At 37.8% G+C, this 18,754-nt stretch overlaps 1 protein-coding gene across 5 annotated transcripts in view; it reads left to right on the top strand.

Moving 5' to 3' along the window:
- Positions 1 to 611: 611 nt before the first annotated feature.
- The window catches only part of LOC111874739 (peptidyl-prolyl cis-trans isomerase FKBP8), a 36,467-nt gene continuing 18,324 nt past the window's right edge, over positions 612 to 18,754 (top strand). The window contains exons 1-4 of one of the 5 annotated variants that reach the window (XM_023870522.2): positions 612 to 1,060; positions 1,697 to 2,009; positions 4,485 to 4,619; positions 6,196 to 6,404. In XM_023870522.2, the coding sequence (XP_023726290.1) occupies positions 1,710 to 2,009; positions 4,485 to 4,619; positions 6,196 to 6,404 (644 nt within the window). In that variant the 5' untranslated portion in view covers positions 612 to 1,060; positions 1,697 to 1,709. The other 4 variants (XM_023870495.2, XM_023870512.2, XM_023870503.2 and 1 more) reach the window with 4 other exon arrangements.

The following is an 18,754-nucleotide window of genomic DNA, read 5'->3' on the forward strand; positions in this document are numbered from 1 at the left end:
TCTCTTCAAGCACCAACAATCCAACAGCATGTTTAAGGTCACCTACGTCTCATTTGACGCCAGTGTAATAGATTCTGAATACTTCAAAAGCATGAAATACGTAAACCATCATAAAACGGACTACGTTGTGCTGCTAATCTGAAAATGTACTGCTAGTAAGGTTGTCAAGGCCGCGCCATAGCTCAAGCGGTTAGTCGCTGGTTTCCCACCGCGGCGGCCCGGGTTCGATCCCGGGTCTGGTCAAGTGGGATTTGTGGTGGACAACGTGGCGCTAGGGCAGGTTTTCTCCGAGTACTTCGGTTTCCCCTGTCAATCTTCATTCCACCAATTGCTCCACAATCACCCTCACTTATCATCTGGGGCTGGTACAATAGGCCAGAAGTAGCCACAGTACAAGGGACTTAGTCCCTTAGTGCCTTCTCGCACGTTCTCAACCTAGTTGAATCAATTTCTAAGTTTACATAGACTTACTTACTTTACTTAACTTACTTATGGAGCTGAGCCCTTCTTGAGGAGAAGCCAAATCTGCAGCTACTCAAGAATTTTCCAGCATTTTATGGTGCCCGAAGGTTCATTACCGTCTTCACAAGAGCCCTTCACTGGTCCCTATCCTGAGCCAGATCAATCCAATCCATACCGTTTACATAGACATGCAATTAAATGAATTTACCCGCTTCTCTTTTCTTTGAATAACTACATTTAGTCAGTGCTGAAGGTAAGCAACGAATCTCTGAAGGATGAAAATACAGTTTTAACGATGAACTAGTTGCATAAAACTCCAGTACACAACTTAGTTATTTCAATGCCACCATTGAATACACCATTTGATATCGGCGAGGAAGAGTTTATGAAATTAAATTTTACTAACCCAGTTAGGAATTTCTGGATCGTAGTATTGGCAAGCTTTGTAGGTTAAATATGCGTGAGGGAAACGGAACCGAGATGAAGGAAATAACTTAATGTGTGAAGTGGGGAAATTATCTGCGAAATTTACAGCCGGAATTGTTGGAACTGTTTTATAGCAGTATGAAAGATTTTAATTAAATTTTGGTTGATATAGGTAGTATGTTGTTGTAGGTGCCTGTCGTTGTGTTAAAATGTTAAACTGAAACGTGATATTTACTAGAATCAGGCTCAGATTTTTAATTGTTACAGTAGTTCGATACAGCTTAAAGAGGTTGCCGGGGTTAAACCTGTACTCAGGATGACTAAGCGTAATAGTAGTTTATCGACTATAATAGTTACATAAAGGAAGCAGTTGAGAAATACAGAAACATACAATAGCCCCTCTAGTTTTACTGGATTTTTTTTTTAACCAGCAACGCCTTTTCCATCTAGACTTTGTATCTTCGGTATCGAATAAAATGGAGCTACAAGAAGAGTATTCGATACTGTTATGTGAATGTATACCGCCGTCATCGCAGCTGGTAAAAATAATAATGTGAACGGGAAGTGAGGCAGTTAAATTTTGCCATAGAAAACTGAATATTATGAAACCACATACTTTTAACCTGTGGAAAGTGCTGATATATGTGGTAGAATTGTAAAAACTGTCTTTTGTTAATTTGTTTTAATATTCATTATGTAATGTGTTACCTGTTGATCGTGTTCTTGTGTTCTCTGTCACAGTAAATTAAAATTATCTTGCTTAGTCATTTACATGTTTAATGAACATTTTTGCACGTTTTCTAAACAGGAATCCCAAGAAAATGAGCGCAGATATGGCTAATTACACCAATTGTATCAGCTCAATTCATTCTCCGAATGAAGAATTGAAGCAGCTTGAGAATTCTGGACCATCAGTGACAGAGCAGAGTGGAAGTGGTGTTGTGGTTGAAAATGACTCAAATCTAGAAGCCAATTTGTCAGAAATAGAAGCAGAAGTTAGTGTGTCTGATAATACCCAAAGCACAAGATCAACAAATGGAGACACACATGAAAGTGTTGACAAGGGTAAAGAAGAAGAAGAATGGCTTGATATCTTAGGCAGTGGGCAGCTCAAGAAGAAAGTGAGTACTGTGCTAAATACACAGTGTTCAAGAAGTAAGTGATGTAAATTGGAGGGTGAGTGCAATGGATGAAAGGAGTGGAAACTGTTCATATAAGTATGGGGTTGGAAATGCTTCAGCAATGAACTGGAGTCATTCAGACAGAGTAGGACTTTGATTACAGAAGTAGCTATCACTACCACCTTCCCTATTCACCAGTGAAGTATATTGACCCTATAACTAGCATGTGACATCAGGTATTCAATTCTGCTGAACTGTACATACTGTCAAGTGCTGTTCTTGAATTGTCTTGCCTGTTCTCAAAATGGACAACTGCAAATTGTGAGAATATGCCAATATGCATTTAATTCTCAGCAAAGCCCTTGGTGATGGTGAAGCAGCTGCAGGGTTGTATGTGGAAATGTAACCTCAATGTAGATTTCTTAACCCACATATTTCATGCCATTTACTATTGTATCAGTGAGACTGGTACTGTTTGCCCTTGTGTGGTAGACCATATGTCCATATGTAATTGATTTGGAAGAGTGCACACTTAGACAAGCAGAGATAATCCATGTACCAGTGTTTGTCAAATGCAAGCTGCCAAACATGTGATGGGTTCTCCATGATCAGTTTATGAGTACCATTTGCAATGGATTTTAACCCCCACAAAGAATTTTGACAGTGGTTTCTTTGATAATGTAGTAAAGGTCCCTTCTTTAGTAGCCTCATACTCTTCACTAGTGAAACAGTCTTCACAAGGAATAGTATACTAAATTTCTATAGCATACACATTTGGAGTGACATGAACCCACATAGTACAATGCAATCCAGATGTTGACAGCAGTTTTCAGATAATATTTGGGTTGGTGTTGTTGGAGGCTGTTTAATAGGCCTGTATGTTTTGCCTCATAGACTCGGTGGCATTGCTTGCTGTAATTTTTGGAGCATCGTTATCGGACACTGTCCTGATGGATTTTCATGAAACTTTTCATGGATGACAGTGCCCCAGTCCATTTCAATGACACTTCCAGAAATTATGTCAAGACTACCTACACTGGGTGATGGGTAGGATGACAGGGACAAGTATCATGGCTAGCTACTGGCGTTTTTCAGCACGTCTGTCAGTCCATACATCATAGGCCAGAGCTTGTGTAATGGTGCAAGATCAACATTTTGAACATTTATTGTAACAGTAAGGACAGTTGTTACATTGTCACTGGAATGGCACAGTGACCACTTTGGCTTGTAAAACATTTTAGTCAGTCACATTATTTCATGGACAGAAGTAATTTGATACTAATAGCATTTGTATTACAAATGTTACTATCCTACTCTTTCTGGGAATACCTTCGAATGGCCCTAGTTCATTACCAGAGCATTTCTGGACTCATGTTTATGTACAGTTTTCGTTGTTTTGGGCAGTAACATTTGTCATCCAGTTTACTGCACCTTCTTCTGTGACATTATATAGTTACTTTTAATACACTTTTAATTGTCTGTGATAGTTGATTGGGTAGGACTTGTGCTGCTCTTTCAGTGTGTCCTAGGTTCAGATCTTGACTGGGACACAAGTACTATGTCTGAAGTTTGTCATGATATCCCCTTCAGCAATGACAGAAAGCCATGCTTCCGCATCTTTCCCAATTAATTATTTGCCATTGTATAGTTTGCTACTAAAAGTGTCATTGGAGGAACCATAGATACAGAGATAAGCTCAGTGTAAGACATGAAGTTTTATTTGGGATGTATGTAGTTTAAATCTCATTCAGGTCACATCAGCTAGTAAGTAGGTTGTTCAACAAAATTAGGAGGTTGCGTGATGAGTCAGACTACTCGAGAAGTTACTTGGGGATGGTGTATCAACTGAAGGTGTGTACCTTCAATGAACTGGAGTTCTGATTATGGAAGGAATGAGGAAAGTAGTTGTTGATGTCTGTGGTTACTGTCTGATCATTTAGCTGGAAAAACTAAAGAAGACAACAAAAAACCATGGTCAGGTCCTTGTCCATTGTACTGTTACTATACCAGACAGAAGTTAAAAACATTTATGAAAATCTGGTAGTGAGATATGTATTCTGGTCACCAGAGAAAGGTGGATTACTGTTCTATCACCTTTTTTATGGCTCTTTCTACAATTCATTGCTCAATATTTATCTCTTTCTGTTGTCATACTGTTTGTTGTGAATGTGCCACATACCAGGTAACGGAACAGTGTAATCTGACAGGTTAATTGGTTATAACTTAGTAATTATGTTTATCATAACTTCGTTGGATGTGGCGCTTTTGCTTGCTACTTGTTTCTTGCTGGTTGCTTTCTTGGTGTACTCTTTTACCCTTGAGTTATAGGCAGTATATTTCTCCGAAACATCACTGAACTTTTGGCAGACTACACGTCATCCCAGAAGGCAGTATTCTTCATAGTGACTACCATGAGAATCTCAAGTCCAGTGTGAATCTCATTTGTGTGTTAATTTCTAATGTAATTATTCACAGGTACTGAAACGTGCAGAAAATGGTTACAGACCCCAGCGCTCACATATATGTGAAATTAATTTACAAGGTTCACTACCGGACGGCACTATAATTGATAAGCATGATCATCTTAGTATTCAGATTGGTGATGCAGAGGTAAGTGTAACATATAGAAGCATGTATAACCATTTTGTCTATTGTGTGGGAAATGCCACTGCTAAATTTAAGAGGGGTGAGTCGTAATGATATAATTATTATATCCAGTGCAAAGGAAATGCCAGCTTGAAGGTGATATTTTCAAATATAGCAGCAGCAGTTCAAAGCGGAACTCATGTATCCTTCCTTTTTCATAGATTTTTAGTCCTCTTAGGTTTATTATGGTCGTTATTGTCATTCTGGTTGATACTTACATGTTTATGAATGAACCTGTTAGCTTAGAATTTTATTTCGAAGTTGTATGCAAAATTAATGCTGCCAACCTTTGAAGTTAATTTGTAAAAACAAGACCCAAAGCCTGACCTAAGTGTTTGCCTCAACATTGAATCCACAAGGTTAGACATTTAGTTCTGTTTTTAAAACATTAGGCCTTGGTTCCATTTTGAAAAGGTTAGGTGCTTGATTATTTTTTTAAAAATAAACATCTACAAGCGTTTGAAGGTTATGCTTTTAGAAATAAACTTCTCTATTTAGCATTACTAACATGGCAGATAATATGATGGTAAATTTTAGTGTTATTTGGGTCACCATTAATACCAAAGTACCTTTCATTTTTATGAAGAACTTACTACACAGGTAAACATTTTGTGCATGTTAAATTTGTTAGATGTAACCCTAAGGTTTGCATCATTACTATGTTTTAATTGTTGAATCACAAAGCATGTTTAACATGGATTGTATAGGTATGTTTATAATCTGTCTCCATACCAACTTTCGCATTCCTGTCTCCAGTTGTTCAGTGTTTATTCGCATCAAACCAGAAAAGAAAGAAAATACTTGCATGGCTGACATATTGTTATTTTCCTTCCTGAAAAAAAAAATTCTGGCATGAGTTGCAAATTTTTCCAAGATCGGTTACCATAAATGATATCAGGACCTTGAAATAAGTGGCACTAGCGTTACTCCTTCATAAGCTCAGACATCTGCCATGTTATTAGAACTGATTGTAGGAAATTGAAGATGTGGTACTGGGTGATAAGGTTTTAAAATGGACATGGATTTCTGTTTCTTTGGGCTCATGAGAAGGAACTAGTCTCACTTCCTGATCCAGAGAATCTCCTCCTCATCACATGATAATGGAAATAAATTCAATTACCATAATGTTTTCTTTAGAAAAACCTCCGGAGATTTCTTTCAGTGTTGAAAATACTATGCATATTTATTATTGGGCCTGCATAAGTTATTATAAATCTGGTCAGGGAGCCAGAATAAAAAACAGAATATTTTGGGTAAGAAATTTTCTTATTTTTATTAACAAAAAGACAGTTGAAATGTTTACACATAAATAATAGTATGCTTCTTTCACACTTAAGGGAATCCCAACATCCAATAATAATAAGATGAAAATTCTAAGAACTGTCTTGAAAATTTTAGGTGCCATGGTCGTTTGATGTTCAGAATCTGTGCAGGCCCCAAATTGTTACACGTATCATTGTCAGAATCCTTTAAACTCAGCTGAGAATTTGTTATTATGGCTTCCAGCTTTTTCTGATGTTATGTTTGTCTTACTTGAAAGGTGGTTCAGGGCTTGGATCTTGCTTTACCACTTATGGATGTTGGAGAAGTGGCCCTTTTGGAAGTGGGACCACGATTTGCATATGGTTCTCAGGGCCGAGAGCCTGATATCCCATGTGATGTAACAGTCATGTACACCGTGGAGCTGCTTAGTTCTGAACCGGAACCTGAAATAGAAACATTGCCCACTGCAACACGGAGAGAAACTGGGTAATTCTGCTGAGGTCTTCAGTTTCTGTGAACACCTTCCCTATCATTTTGCTGGTTGATGCAGAGAGGAAGGATATGCTGCACCCAACCTTGCCAGAGGATAGGCTTCTGTTGTATGTATTTGTGCTGGCACAAAGAAAGAAACTATTTGAAGAATATGGTGTTCTGGGTTGTAGTTCCGTGTAGTAGGGTGAGAGCCCACCATTTCAGAGGAGCGTATCACCTCCATCTGCAGGGTCAAAGAGTAAACCAAGCAAGAAATTAGCAGAAGCAGGCAGCAGGCACAGCTCTTCTGGTTTCTTGCTTGGCTTTCTCCTCGACCATGAAGACAGAGACTGTGTTTCTCTGAAATGTTGGGCTCTCTCTGAACTCTATGGTTTATGACCCAGGAAACTGTACTTAATCATCACTGCGAGAACCTTAAATCAAGCAAATTATTTAATTTCTGATATTTCCTCCAGCTTTTGTGTATGCTTACAATTCTTAGAGACAAGGACTATGTCATGAATTTGTTTGTTTATAGTCTGATGATGCTGCCAGTAATTCTGAATGTGTAGCAGATATGACTGAACTGTGTCTCATGAGCCAAATCCTGCTCTTTGAACAATTGGTACAGCTCATAGAAAAGAATATATGTCAGTTCATTTCCATGAATGGATTACATATAAAAATCTTCTATATGGAAAGCATGTATCTGTACACGTATGCCATCTATCACATATCTGCAGCTCTGGAATTTTCTAATATCATATCAGGCTCAAATGTAAGTAAGTTTGGCCACCCCTTCCATGTAAAATCATGTCTGTGGTGAATATTGGGAAAGGTGCATTAACCTAGAGGGGCAGAGTACAGCTACAGACAACATCATTCCGAATGTAGGATTTGAGATCTCACAGCGGTGGTTATGAAGTGTGCCATCTTCTGGGATATAACGCCATGTAGCCCATTGAAAGTCAAGTGATGTTTTGGAGGAGCATATCACCTCCATGTCGGGGTCATATAAGCTGAACAGGATTGCAGTGTCAAAGCAGGTGGCAAGCAGAGTATTTGGCTGGCCAGAATTTTGGATTATATAGGAAGCAGGAGGGAAATGGAAGTGTGGACCTCAGGTCCCAGTGGCTTTCCATGGGGCTATGAAACTGTTGGGCTCTCACATGACCATCAAGGAAACCAATAGGAGACAAGAATAGGAGTTTAGGATGTCCTTGAATATGGGTGGTTTGCTGGTCTAGGAAAAAGACAGGTGAAAAAGTGTAAGGGTATATTGGACTGGGTATCAGTGTATATGTGAGAGAGGTCAAGTGAGTGAGTTGCAGGCATGAGGTGGGGGATGAGGGAGTGGAGGTAGCAAAAGGAAGCTGGAACACAAGGGTGGAGTCAGGTGAGTGCCCAGAGATGGCATATCTTGTGCCCAGATGAGAGCAGTATGCCCAGACCTGCTTGGCATTGCAGAGAACCTGGATTTGCTGTCATGTCATGGAGTCTTCCTGTGGTCTTTCAGGGAGCCGATGAGAGTTTCCATGACTTGTTCAGACAGAAGCTATCCTCTCTGTTCGTACTGTTGGGATAGAGCTCAGTCTCCATCATTTCTCTAATTATGTAGTGCATGTATATGAGTTTGGTGGATAGGATGGTAGTGTGGTGTATCTGGATGTGGTGCCCCAAGTTGATACTGTTCTCCACCACAGATGACTTGACCAGATGTTCTAGACCAGGGGTCGGGGAACTTTTTTACTTATTACCCCAAAATATATTTATTTATGCCGACGTTACCCCCTTGATTTGAAAGAGAGAAAATCATAGATTATTCAAATTCAAAAGGTTTATTGAATCTATTTATGTGGAGAATACAATTATAAATATAAAAAGTATAAAATAAATGCGATAAAATACGAGTAAATTAATATCCTCATTATGAAACAAAAGGATTTCTTAGAAAATTTTTTTCACCTCATGTTTTGGAGAAATGATGTTTCATTTTTGATACAGTAACATAAAAATTGGGACATTTTGATGTCAAAGCAATTTGCATACTGTCTTCGGGGTCCAATCGATTTCTCTGCTTTGTTTTTATGTTCAGTAGAGTGGAAAATCCTTGTTCGCAAAGGGCAGCAACTTTTTGACTGCCTCCTCAAGTGCAATTTTGAAAGCATTTGCAGCTCTTGACATCCAAAAATATGACAGATCTGCTTTGTTTTCAAATTCAATACGTGCTTCATTATTGGATCAAAGTTCAAGAAGTGCCTCTGCCAAACCTTGAGGCTCTTCTGGTACATCAGCAATTTCACATTTAAAGGGATCTACAACCCAACTGACATTATGTGAATCAAGATCTGGAAAGTAATCATCGAACTGCTTTTTGAGTTTGGTAAGATGCCTTATAGCTGTGTCCTTGATGTCATCAAAAGTAATATTTTCACAATCTTCCAAAAACAAAGCCAACCTTGAAAAGGTAGCAATCTTGTTTTGTTCTGCTTTCTGTCTCCAATATAAAAGCTTTGATCCAAACACTGAAATCTTTTCTCTGGCTGAAATTATATTGATGTTTTTTCCTTGCAATTCTTTGTTCAGTGCATTCACATACTCAAAAATGTCAGCTAAATATGTGAGATGTGCAGCCCATGAGGAGTTTGTAAACTTATCTGCAAGAACAAGCTTTTGATCAACAATACAAATTTCAAGTTCAGTTTTGAGAACCCACACTCGGTTCAGAACATTTCCACATGATAGCCACCTCACTTCTGTATGATAAAGTAGGTCTGTATATTCAGCCTCCCCATCTGTACATAATTCATGAAATAGTTGCGTGTTTAGTGCATGTCATTTGATGACATTGACAACGTTGATAACATCATGCATGACGGCTCCCAGTGCAGGTTCCAAACGTTTCACAAGCAGTGCGTGGCGATGGATCATACAGTGGTTAACTTCAATTTTTGGATTTTTCTCTCGCCAGAGCCAAGAAACCACTAACATGACCCAACATAGCTGGAGCTCCATCAAAAGACAAAGCAATGCAGTCTTCCCACTTTAAATTAGCGTTATTAAAGTATTCATTAATTTTATTGAAGACCTCAATTCCATGAGATCGCAACTCAAGGGGAGAACAAAACAACAACTCCTCTTCAATTGCATGTAAACCTTTGTAGCGAACATACACCATCAGCTGCGAATTATTACTGACATCTGTAGTTTCATCAAGCTGAATAGCAAAGCATTTACTCTCTTTTATTGAAGAAATAACTTGTTCCATCACATTTTCTGCTAAAATATAAATTCTTTCTTTCACAACTTTTGCAGACAAGGGCACTGAATTTAGTTTCGTAACTTCTTTCTGACCACACATAATCTCTGCCATTTTCAAAGCTGCTGTTTAACCAATTGCTCACCAATAGTATGTGGTTTCTTGTTTCGGGCAATCAACCAGGCCACTTCAAAGCTGGCCTTTGATGCTGAACGTTGATCGAATGTACTTCTCAAGTTGCTGTTCAGTCTTTGTTTTTTGACACACATTTCCAAATTTACAAAGTATTCCCACGGTTTGGAAGACAGGTGTGGGTGCAAATTATTCAAGTGTTTCTTCAATTGACTCTTTTTGAAAGATTCTGCAGTCAGTACTATCAAACAGACAACACACTGTGGTTTCATTATTCCTTTGTCTTCTATTTGTGTAAACCCATAATTGAGGAACTCTTCCTGGTATATTCGTTTTCTAGTTGATGTCATCTGAGGGGTAAAAAAGACAGTGATTCAAAAAGTTTTAACCCTTCAGCACACGCGTTTCTTATAGTTACATGAGGACACGCGTAATATGGAGGAAACCTCTGCATGTACAATATGTGTAAGTCAGTACTGGAGGCCGCACCATAGCTCTGGCGGTTAGTTGCACATGTACTATAACATGAAATTACCGATTCAGTGTGACAAGATCAAACTGCTACTACTTCACATAAATGATAGTGTGTCGGTTTCATGAAAAACTTCATTTCTCTTGCTTATAAAATAATGAAAGAATGAATTTATTGATAGTAAATCCTTGCTAACAAGACACTATCTTACCTTGATCGTTGAAGTTTTTGAGCATAAGATAAAACAATAGGTGACTAGGCCAAAATGACGTATACAAGATGTGCGCTTCTGCTGGCTGCCGAGCCACAACTAACGCTATCGTCCACAACATGCTTGGTGCGTTTATCTATAGAAGTGTTTAGTGATGACGTCATGCTGCCATGATGGACTCTTAAACAATTTCTGTAGCAGCCGTTGTTACGGATGGTTATATGCCAGAAGAAAAATTTCTGTTGTAACAAGGAACGCGTTTTTTATATAATTTCATTTATGTCTATTGAGTCCTCATTACCCCCAAGAATTTCATTTTTACCCCACTTGGGGTATTTTACCCTGGTTCGCCTACCACTGTTCTAGACAAATATGTTCTGGTGCTTCTTCAACCTGGTGTCAATTGAACAGCCTGTCTGCCCAGTGTAGACACTCATACGGGATACTGTCTACTCCCAGCATCTTCAGTTCTAGGTCATCCTTGACCGACCGAAGGAAACTAGATATTTTGCAGGGGGGAGGCCCACAGACTTGATGTTGTGCTGAGAAAGCACCCTGATGATGAGATTGAATACCAACATGACATAAGGCAGGAAGGTAACACCCTGGCTTTTTGTCAGGCTGGGCAACCTTCAGGGGAGGGTTGAGGGCCTTACAATTCTGCCAGTTGGTGTAGCCATTCTGCCTGAAAATGTCTCACAGTAACACCAACTCCACATGAAGGCTGTCCCGATCACACAGAGCTCTAGCCCTGTGTGCCGGTGTGGAAAGTATGGCATGTTTTCGAATTTGTAGTAATAAGGGCTAGAGTTTAGGTAGAACTTCTTATAAGTAGATTTATGGTGCACTTTTAAAGCTGGAAGTGCCACCAGGTTTTCTTTAAATATCTATGTCAAAGAAGGTAAGGTGGCTATCTCTTTCCATCTCCATGGTGAACTGAATGATCTGCTGGGGACTCTTCAGGTGGTCATGGAAGTCCCTCAGCCTATCATGTCTGTGGGCTCAGATGACAAAAGTATCTTCATCCTGGTTGAGCACAGTCTCCTCCTAGTCCTCCATGACCAAGTTGGCGATTACTGCAGGTAACTGTGAACCCACAGCCATGCTGTTGTTTGTAGAAGTATGAGGCTGTCAGGGCATGCCAGAAGAACCTCAGGACATTCTGAAAATGTCGATTTCACAGACTCGTGGTCTCCCTAATCAACACTCTGGTGAAAAGCGACATCACATCAGAGCTGACCATAATATCCTGTGGTCCAACACGGGGAGAACCCAGTGTGCGGACAAAGTCTGTAGAGTTCTTTACTTAGTGAGGAGAGTTGCCAGTATGAGAGTGCAGTAGGCTCGCCAGGTGTTTGGCCAAGGGATAAGTGGGAGCCCCATTGGTGCTCACAGTAGGCCTCAAGGGATCCTCTTGGTTGTGGATCTTTGGCAACCCATACAATCTTGGATGCATGAAACCTTGTGGCCAAAGTTGTTGGTAGACTTCCTCAGAAATGAGAATTTCTTCAGTAGAAGCAGTTTTGCATTCCACAGACTCAGTGGGGTTCTCCTTCAGCTTCCTGTTGGTGTGGTCCTCCAGAAGTGCTGTGATCTTCCAGTTGTAGCCTGCAGTAGCCAGTACCAATGTCACGTTACCCTTGTCAACTGGAAGGACCTTGAGCGACCCACTGGCTTTCAAGGTCTGAAGGGCCATCCTGTCCTCAATAGTCAGGTTGTCCTTGGGTTTGCATGAACATTTTAGGATTGTAACAATCTCTTGCCAGATGGAAAAGCCAAGCACTACAAGAATTTCACCTGTTATTTCACGACATGTTTCGGCAACGTAGTGCCATCATCAGGTGCCCTAATTACGCTAATCTATTGCATTGCTTGCCTTTATATGTCTTTATAAAATTATTTAAACTTATTTATTTAAACTTGTTAATCTTAACAAGTTTTTAGTGAATGTAAATTTATTATAGTTGACAAATATGCACTTTTTAAATAATTTTATAAAGATATATAAAGGCAAGCAATGCAATAGATTAGCGTAATTAGGGCACCTGATGATGGCACTACGTTGCCGAAACATGTCGTGAAGTAACAGGTGAAATTGAGTGCACTACAAGACGGCCACTGTATACATATCATGGATGAAAATCAGTGCAACAGGATGCTAAAATACAACACTGCAAGAAGTTCCAGCACCTGCACAACGCCCAGTACCTGCCTCTCACCCCACTGACAATGGGAAGACTGTCATTGACCTGAGCAAAGTGCCTTTGGAGCTGTTTGCTCAGCCTTGAACAAAGGTCTCCACTATGTTGTAACTCCAGTCCTGTTGCCTGTTGATACTATCCTGTGTGGGGTGGAGAAAGCGAGAGGAGACAGCTAGAGAAGGTTTTCTAGTAGTATGTAGAAATGTTGAACTTTCAGGCTGTAATCAGAAGAGTTTGTGATTATTTGTAGTCTGTTAGGCTGTTGAAACAGTGTGTTATGCCTTTTCAGTATCTTAGGCAGAAGAGTAGCTAAGATTACATGAAAGTGGAAATGTTGATGGAAGAATGTCACATTTGACAGAATTTCATTCCCTATCAATGTGTGAAGCATGCAGTTTTTGCAGACTGACTCAGATATGAGTAATTCATGTGTTTGGATGGCAAGAAACTGCTGAACGTCATGATTTAGTGGTTGGCACGCTTTCTTCATGTTCTGGTGGGTTAAGGGAGAGTCCTTTAGGTAGATTCTATAGCATTCTGACAGTGATGTATAACACTCAGAATTACTGAGTTCTTTTTTGACTTCGTCCATCATCCAGTATTCTGAAAACTAGAGATCACAACATTTTGATTCTGTATTTCAGCATCCTGTTGCAATTGTTCACATTAGCGTCCATTTCTCTATATCTGTCTAAATTGCAACACTTGTTTTACACTTCAGTATATTCTTTAACACTTAACACTGCATGTTTCGGCCTCAAAGGGCCATCTTCAGGTGTTTTATTACAGATATTCAATCAAGACCTTGTTAAAACTGCTACTCTGTATCGCTGTTCCAATTCATTTTAAAAACCACATGCTGCAATCGTCCTTTAATTAAAATTAGATAAAATTCTTTTATAATTTGTTGTTACACTTCACTCAGGGTGTCATCACTTCCGTAAAATATATTAAAATGTTTTCCCCGCCGAAAGCATGTTCCTCACATTAGTTATCTGTAATTTATAAATTCCTATATTATTGTTGTTTTCTATTTGTTATTTTTATTATTGTTATTATCATTAGTATTATTATTATTATGTTGTGTTTGTTTACTTTTTATACTCGTGCGTGGTTTTTGTTTCCTCCTCAGTGTGTGGTGTTGTCTTTACTAGTGCTGATGCAGTGTAATAGTTCCTGTATTTATATGTTCTGGTTGTGAGGAGTGGGGAGAGATGGGCACAAGGTATAATGTTTTGTTGTGTAATTTTGTATAGTATTTCAAATATAGGATTATGTGTTTCAGTGTTTGTGTCATTCATATGTAAATCTTTTTTACTAGTTTTGTAAATATGGTATTCTCTAGCGTATTTAGATGTTTTCTTTTTTCTCCTGGTTTCCATAGTGTCTGTTATTGTGCTGTACCTGTGTCCGGTATTCAATATATGACTTGAATATCCTGAATTACTATTGTTACTTTTTATGTCATGAATGTGTTCTTTATATTTGGTTTTGAATGTTCTCCCTGCTTGTCCAACATATTTTAATGGGCAATCTAAACATTTCATTTGATAGATTCCACTTTTATTATATTTATCTATTGTGGTTTTGGTTTTAATATATTTTGTATTGTGTTTTGCATACGGAAAGCTGCTTTTATTTTTGTATCTTGAAAAAGCCTTGTGATTTTTCTTACTTCCTTTCCGCTATACCTAAAGGCTATCCATTTTGTTTTTTGTTTACGTGAGTTTTCCTATGTATTTTGTTCTTGTTTCTTCTGAGGGGGTATGTTGCTAGTTAATTTTATGTCATACTCATTATTGTATAATATATTGTGACATGTTGACCCCTACCTCCCCAGCGGCATGTGGCGGTAACCTAGCGTTCGCATAATAGGCGAGTCATCACCCCGCCACTCTCCCCGCGGTGACGTGCCGAGCGGAGCCGAAGTTAGCCGAGTCCCCGCATCCTGGCAGCTATGCAACGCGCAACGCACGGTGATGCAACACGGTGATGCGGAACCGCTTCCTACTGTGATGTGGCACGCAACAGGCAAGCACTGCGGCTATATAAGTGAGCTGCACAGCGGTTGCGGGTCAGTTATAACGTGGCCATCGCTGAAGATAGTTCCGAGCAAGCCTACGAGCGAGTGTGTTATCAACAGTTCTTCAGTCAGCCGACTACTGTTGGAGTATAGAAGCCATCACGGAAAGATGAACTGGACGTGTGTGTAATTGTGTAATTGGGAGTGTGTGATACAGTGATACATAGCTCCCATACTGTAAACGTGTAGACTACTGAAGACAGAGTGAACAGATTTGCGCATAGGGTTATAAAGTGTGAAACCCCGCAACTGTGTTATAATTAATTGTAGCCGATATTTGTAGATTGTTCAATAAACCAATTAACGATCTCTACGGCGTATTCAGTAATGAAACACGTTACAATATTTTGAATTGTGTTCATTTCTATGTCTTGCTTTTTTCGTTATTGGGTATGTATATAATCGATTTATTAAATAGTTTATGCCTGATCGTTTGTGTTCACTTGGGTGGCATGAACTGTCTGGTATTATAATGTCAGTTTGCTTGGGTTTTCGATATATTGCAAATTCAAGGTTTTGTCATTTCTGTGTATTACTAGGTCTAGGAAACTGATAGACTGATGCTCTTCTTTTTCCATGGTAAAATTTATAGTTGGTTGTGCTTTGTTGAACTCATTAAGTGTGTGATCAATGTTTGATTTATATTGATCATATATTATCAATATGTCATCAACGTATCTAAAATATGCAATTATTTGGTACTTTATTAGGATGAAATATATTTGTGTGCGCTCCATATGTTGTATGTATGTTTCTGCCAATATTGATGATGTTGGTGATCCCATTGCTAGTCCGTCTGTTTGTTTGTAATATTCTTGGTCAAATTGGAAATAATTTTGTTCAATTATTGTACTTAACATTATCATGATTTCTTTTTGTATATTCATTTCAGTTCCTAGATTTTCCAGTGTTTTATTTATTATGTTTTTAATACCAATTTTCGGTATGTTTGTATACATATTCTCTATATCAAATGAACAGAGTTTCATATTCTTGTTGAGCATGATGTGTTTTAGGTCTGTCATTAGCTGTATAGAATTATGAACATTATATGTATTTGGTAATTCTAAGTAGTTGTTTAATGTTTTTGCTAATTGTTTTGCCAATTCATAAGCGGGGGCGTCTTTCCAGTTGATTATAGGTCTAATAGGTGTGTGTTTTGTTTATATAGTTTTATTGTAGCATGTAAATTTGGAGCTATGGGATTCATGTTTGTGTATCTCCATCTGTGTTCTTTTTGTATGATGTTATTACAATGTTTTAGTGTTTGTTTTATGATTTTCTGGTATTGTTGGTTTGGATCGTTTTTTTATCTTTTGAAACTGGTTAGCTTGTATGAAACTTTTTACTTTCTGTTTGTATTCATCTTGTGTTAATATTACTAGTGTTTTCCCTTTGTCTGCTTTAGTTATTATCAGTTTGTTTTTAGATTTTTTTTATGTTCATTATTTGTTTCCATTCATCTTTATTCTTTTTATTGTTTGTTTTATTATTCTTATCAATATCTTTTATCTTTTTTGCTATGGCATGCCTCTAGTAATTTTGTTCTGTTATATGAAGGTTACTTATTGCTGTTTCAGCTTCAAGAGTTAATTCGATCCAGTTTTTATTCTTTTGGTGTAAGTTGTATTTCAATAATTGTATTTCTCCATGTGTGAATTGTATATTTGTGTGGTTTTCTACTCTAGTAATTGATGTTACTGTTTGTTTTTTCTGTATTTTGGGTCTTAATCATGTATGTTAATTTTTCTTGTTGTTTGAGGTACACCTTCATTTCTTTTTGTAATTTTTTATTTATGGAGTTTTCAATGTCTGTTGCCATATGTTTGCACTGTGTATATAACTGTTGCTTCTTTTTATATAGGAATTTTATTTCGTTTTTTATACGTAACATTTGGGCTTGTGTTTGTGTTCTCTTAGCTGCTTCATTGTTTATTGATAATTTCATATTCACATATTTTGGTACAAGTCTTTTTTTCAAACAGGTTTTGTTGAAATTTATATTCGCATTGGACAAACAGGAAGAACATTCAAAACCAGATATAAAGAACACATTCACGACATGAAAAGTAACAATAGTAATTCAGGATATTCAAGTCATATATTGAATACCGGACACAGGTATGGCACAATAACAGACACTATGGAAACCATAACAATGGGAAAGAAAGGAAAACATCTAAATAAGCTGCAGAAATACCATATTTACAAAACTAGTAAAGAAGATTTACATATGAATGACACAAACATTGAAACACATAACCCTATATTTGAAATACTATACAAAATTACACAACAAAACATTATACCCCCCCCCATGTCTCCCCACTCCTCACAACCAGAACATATAAATACAGGAACAATTACACTGCATCAGCACTAGTAAAGACAACACCACACGTTGAGGCAGAAACAAACCAGAAGAAAGTGAGTACAAAAAGTAAACAAACACAACATAGTAATACTAATGATAATTCAGTTCAATTCTTGTTTATTTACGTGCAAAATTAACAGCACAGAGGCCAATAACAAAGTTGACATGAGTACATACAAATACAGATATAACTAAAAAACAAAATATGAATTAGACAGTGTATATAATGGCATTAAATTAATAATATTTCCAAGAAAAATTAAAGTTAGCCTTAACAGGTGAGAAAATAAAATAAGTACATTTTGAATGGTTATTCCATTATGTGATGAAAAAGGACAGTACACATACATACACACATAGAAGTAAATAATAATAATAATAATAATAACCCAATTCATTCTCATTTATTCGTGTGGCAGCTCAACGTCCTAATTCAATTCTATTCAATTCATGTTTATTTACGTACAACTTAACAGCACAGAGGCCAATTAAAAGGTTAGCATGAGTACATAGAATTACATAAAAATAATTAAAAAACAAAAACAAATAATGCCAAGAAAAATTAAGTTCCCCTTAACAGGAGAGAACAATAAAATAAGACCACATACACACAAGTAATATTAAGAGTATACTTAACAATTTTAGGTTCAGTGTCATTCACAGAAAGTGTTCTGATTGCAAATATGTCGAGATCTTTACCCACAGCGTTGGCAGCATAGGCGCACCGAGCAGAAGGAAAGTGTTTATTAGAGGGACAAACACCAAACAATGAGAAGTCCCTAAGATTGCTGGGAGGAACACGAAGGGTAACATTTTCCAAAAGAGAAGCGCAGGATTTAAGACCTAAGAAGAAAAAGTGCATCAACGTGATGTCTCCATTTATGTAAAGATTGTAGACTTAATTTCTCTAAAGCATCAGTATAAGTATATGAAATACGAGGGAAAAAACGATAAAAACAGACGGATGCAAACTTCTGCTGGATGCACTCAAGCTTATTGGCATCAGTTGAAGTGATGGAGTTCCAAACTACTGAGGCATATTCCAACTTGAACCTGACTAAAGTAAATTATAGTACATACAGACTCTCCAGGGAGGAAAACCTGTAGGTAATGGAGCGAATAAGACCTAAAAGCTTTATGCATTCAGAAAATATGTAATTAACATGTGTGTGAAAATGTAACTTTGAATCAAAGAAAACACCCAGGTCCTTAACCCTTTGGCGCGGTTATTTAAATTCCGCGGCCGCATCTCCGGCGGTAATATATTCAGGCGGCCATTTAAATTTTGCTCGAAAATGATTTATTCATCATTGTTCTTAAATTCTATGAGATAGGAACATGAAACTTTCACTAAAATGATCTTAAAAGGTGGTTTTATAACCTTACCTTATAATATGAGCGCCCTGTATCTCGGGAATGGAAGCAGGTTGTTTAGTATCTGAGCAGTGAATGGTACGCCTTGAAGGATGAAACTTTCACTAATTTGATCTTAAAAGATGGTTTTTATAACCTTACCTTATAATATGAGCGCCCNGAACTGGCTGCCATGTACTGTGCGAAATCAATCGATCTGGCAAGAATAAAATGTGGACATCCCTCTTCTAAGAATTCCAATTGAGTGTGTTAGTGTGGC

Source organism: Cryptotermes secundus, unplaced genomic scaffold (genome assembly GCF_002891405.2).
Source record: "Cryptotermes secundus unplaced genomic scaffold, Csec_1.0 scaffold192, whole genome shotgun sequence".
In the NCBI taxonomy this organism is placed as follows: domain Eukaryota; kingdom Metazoa; phylum Arthropoda; class Insecta; order Blattodea; family Kalotermitidae; genus Cryptotermes; species Cryptotermes secundus.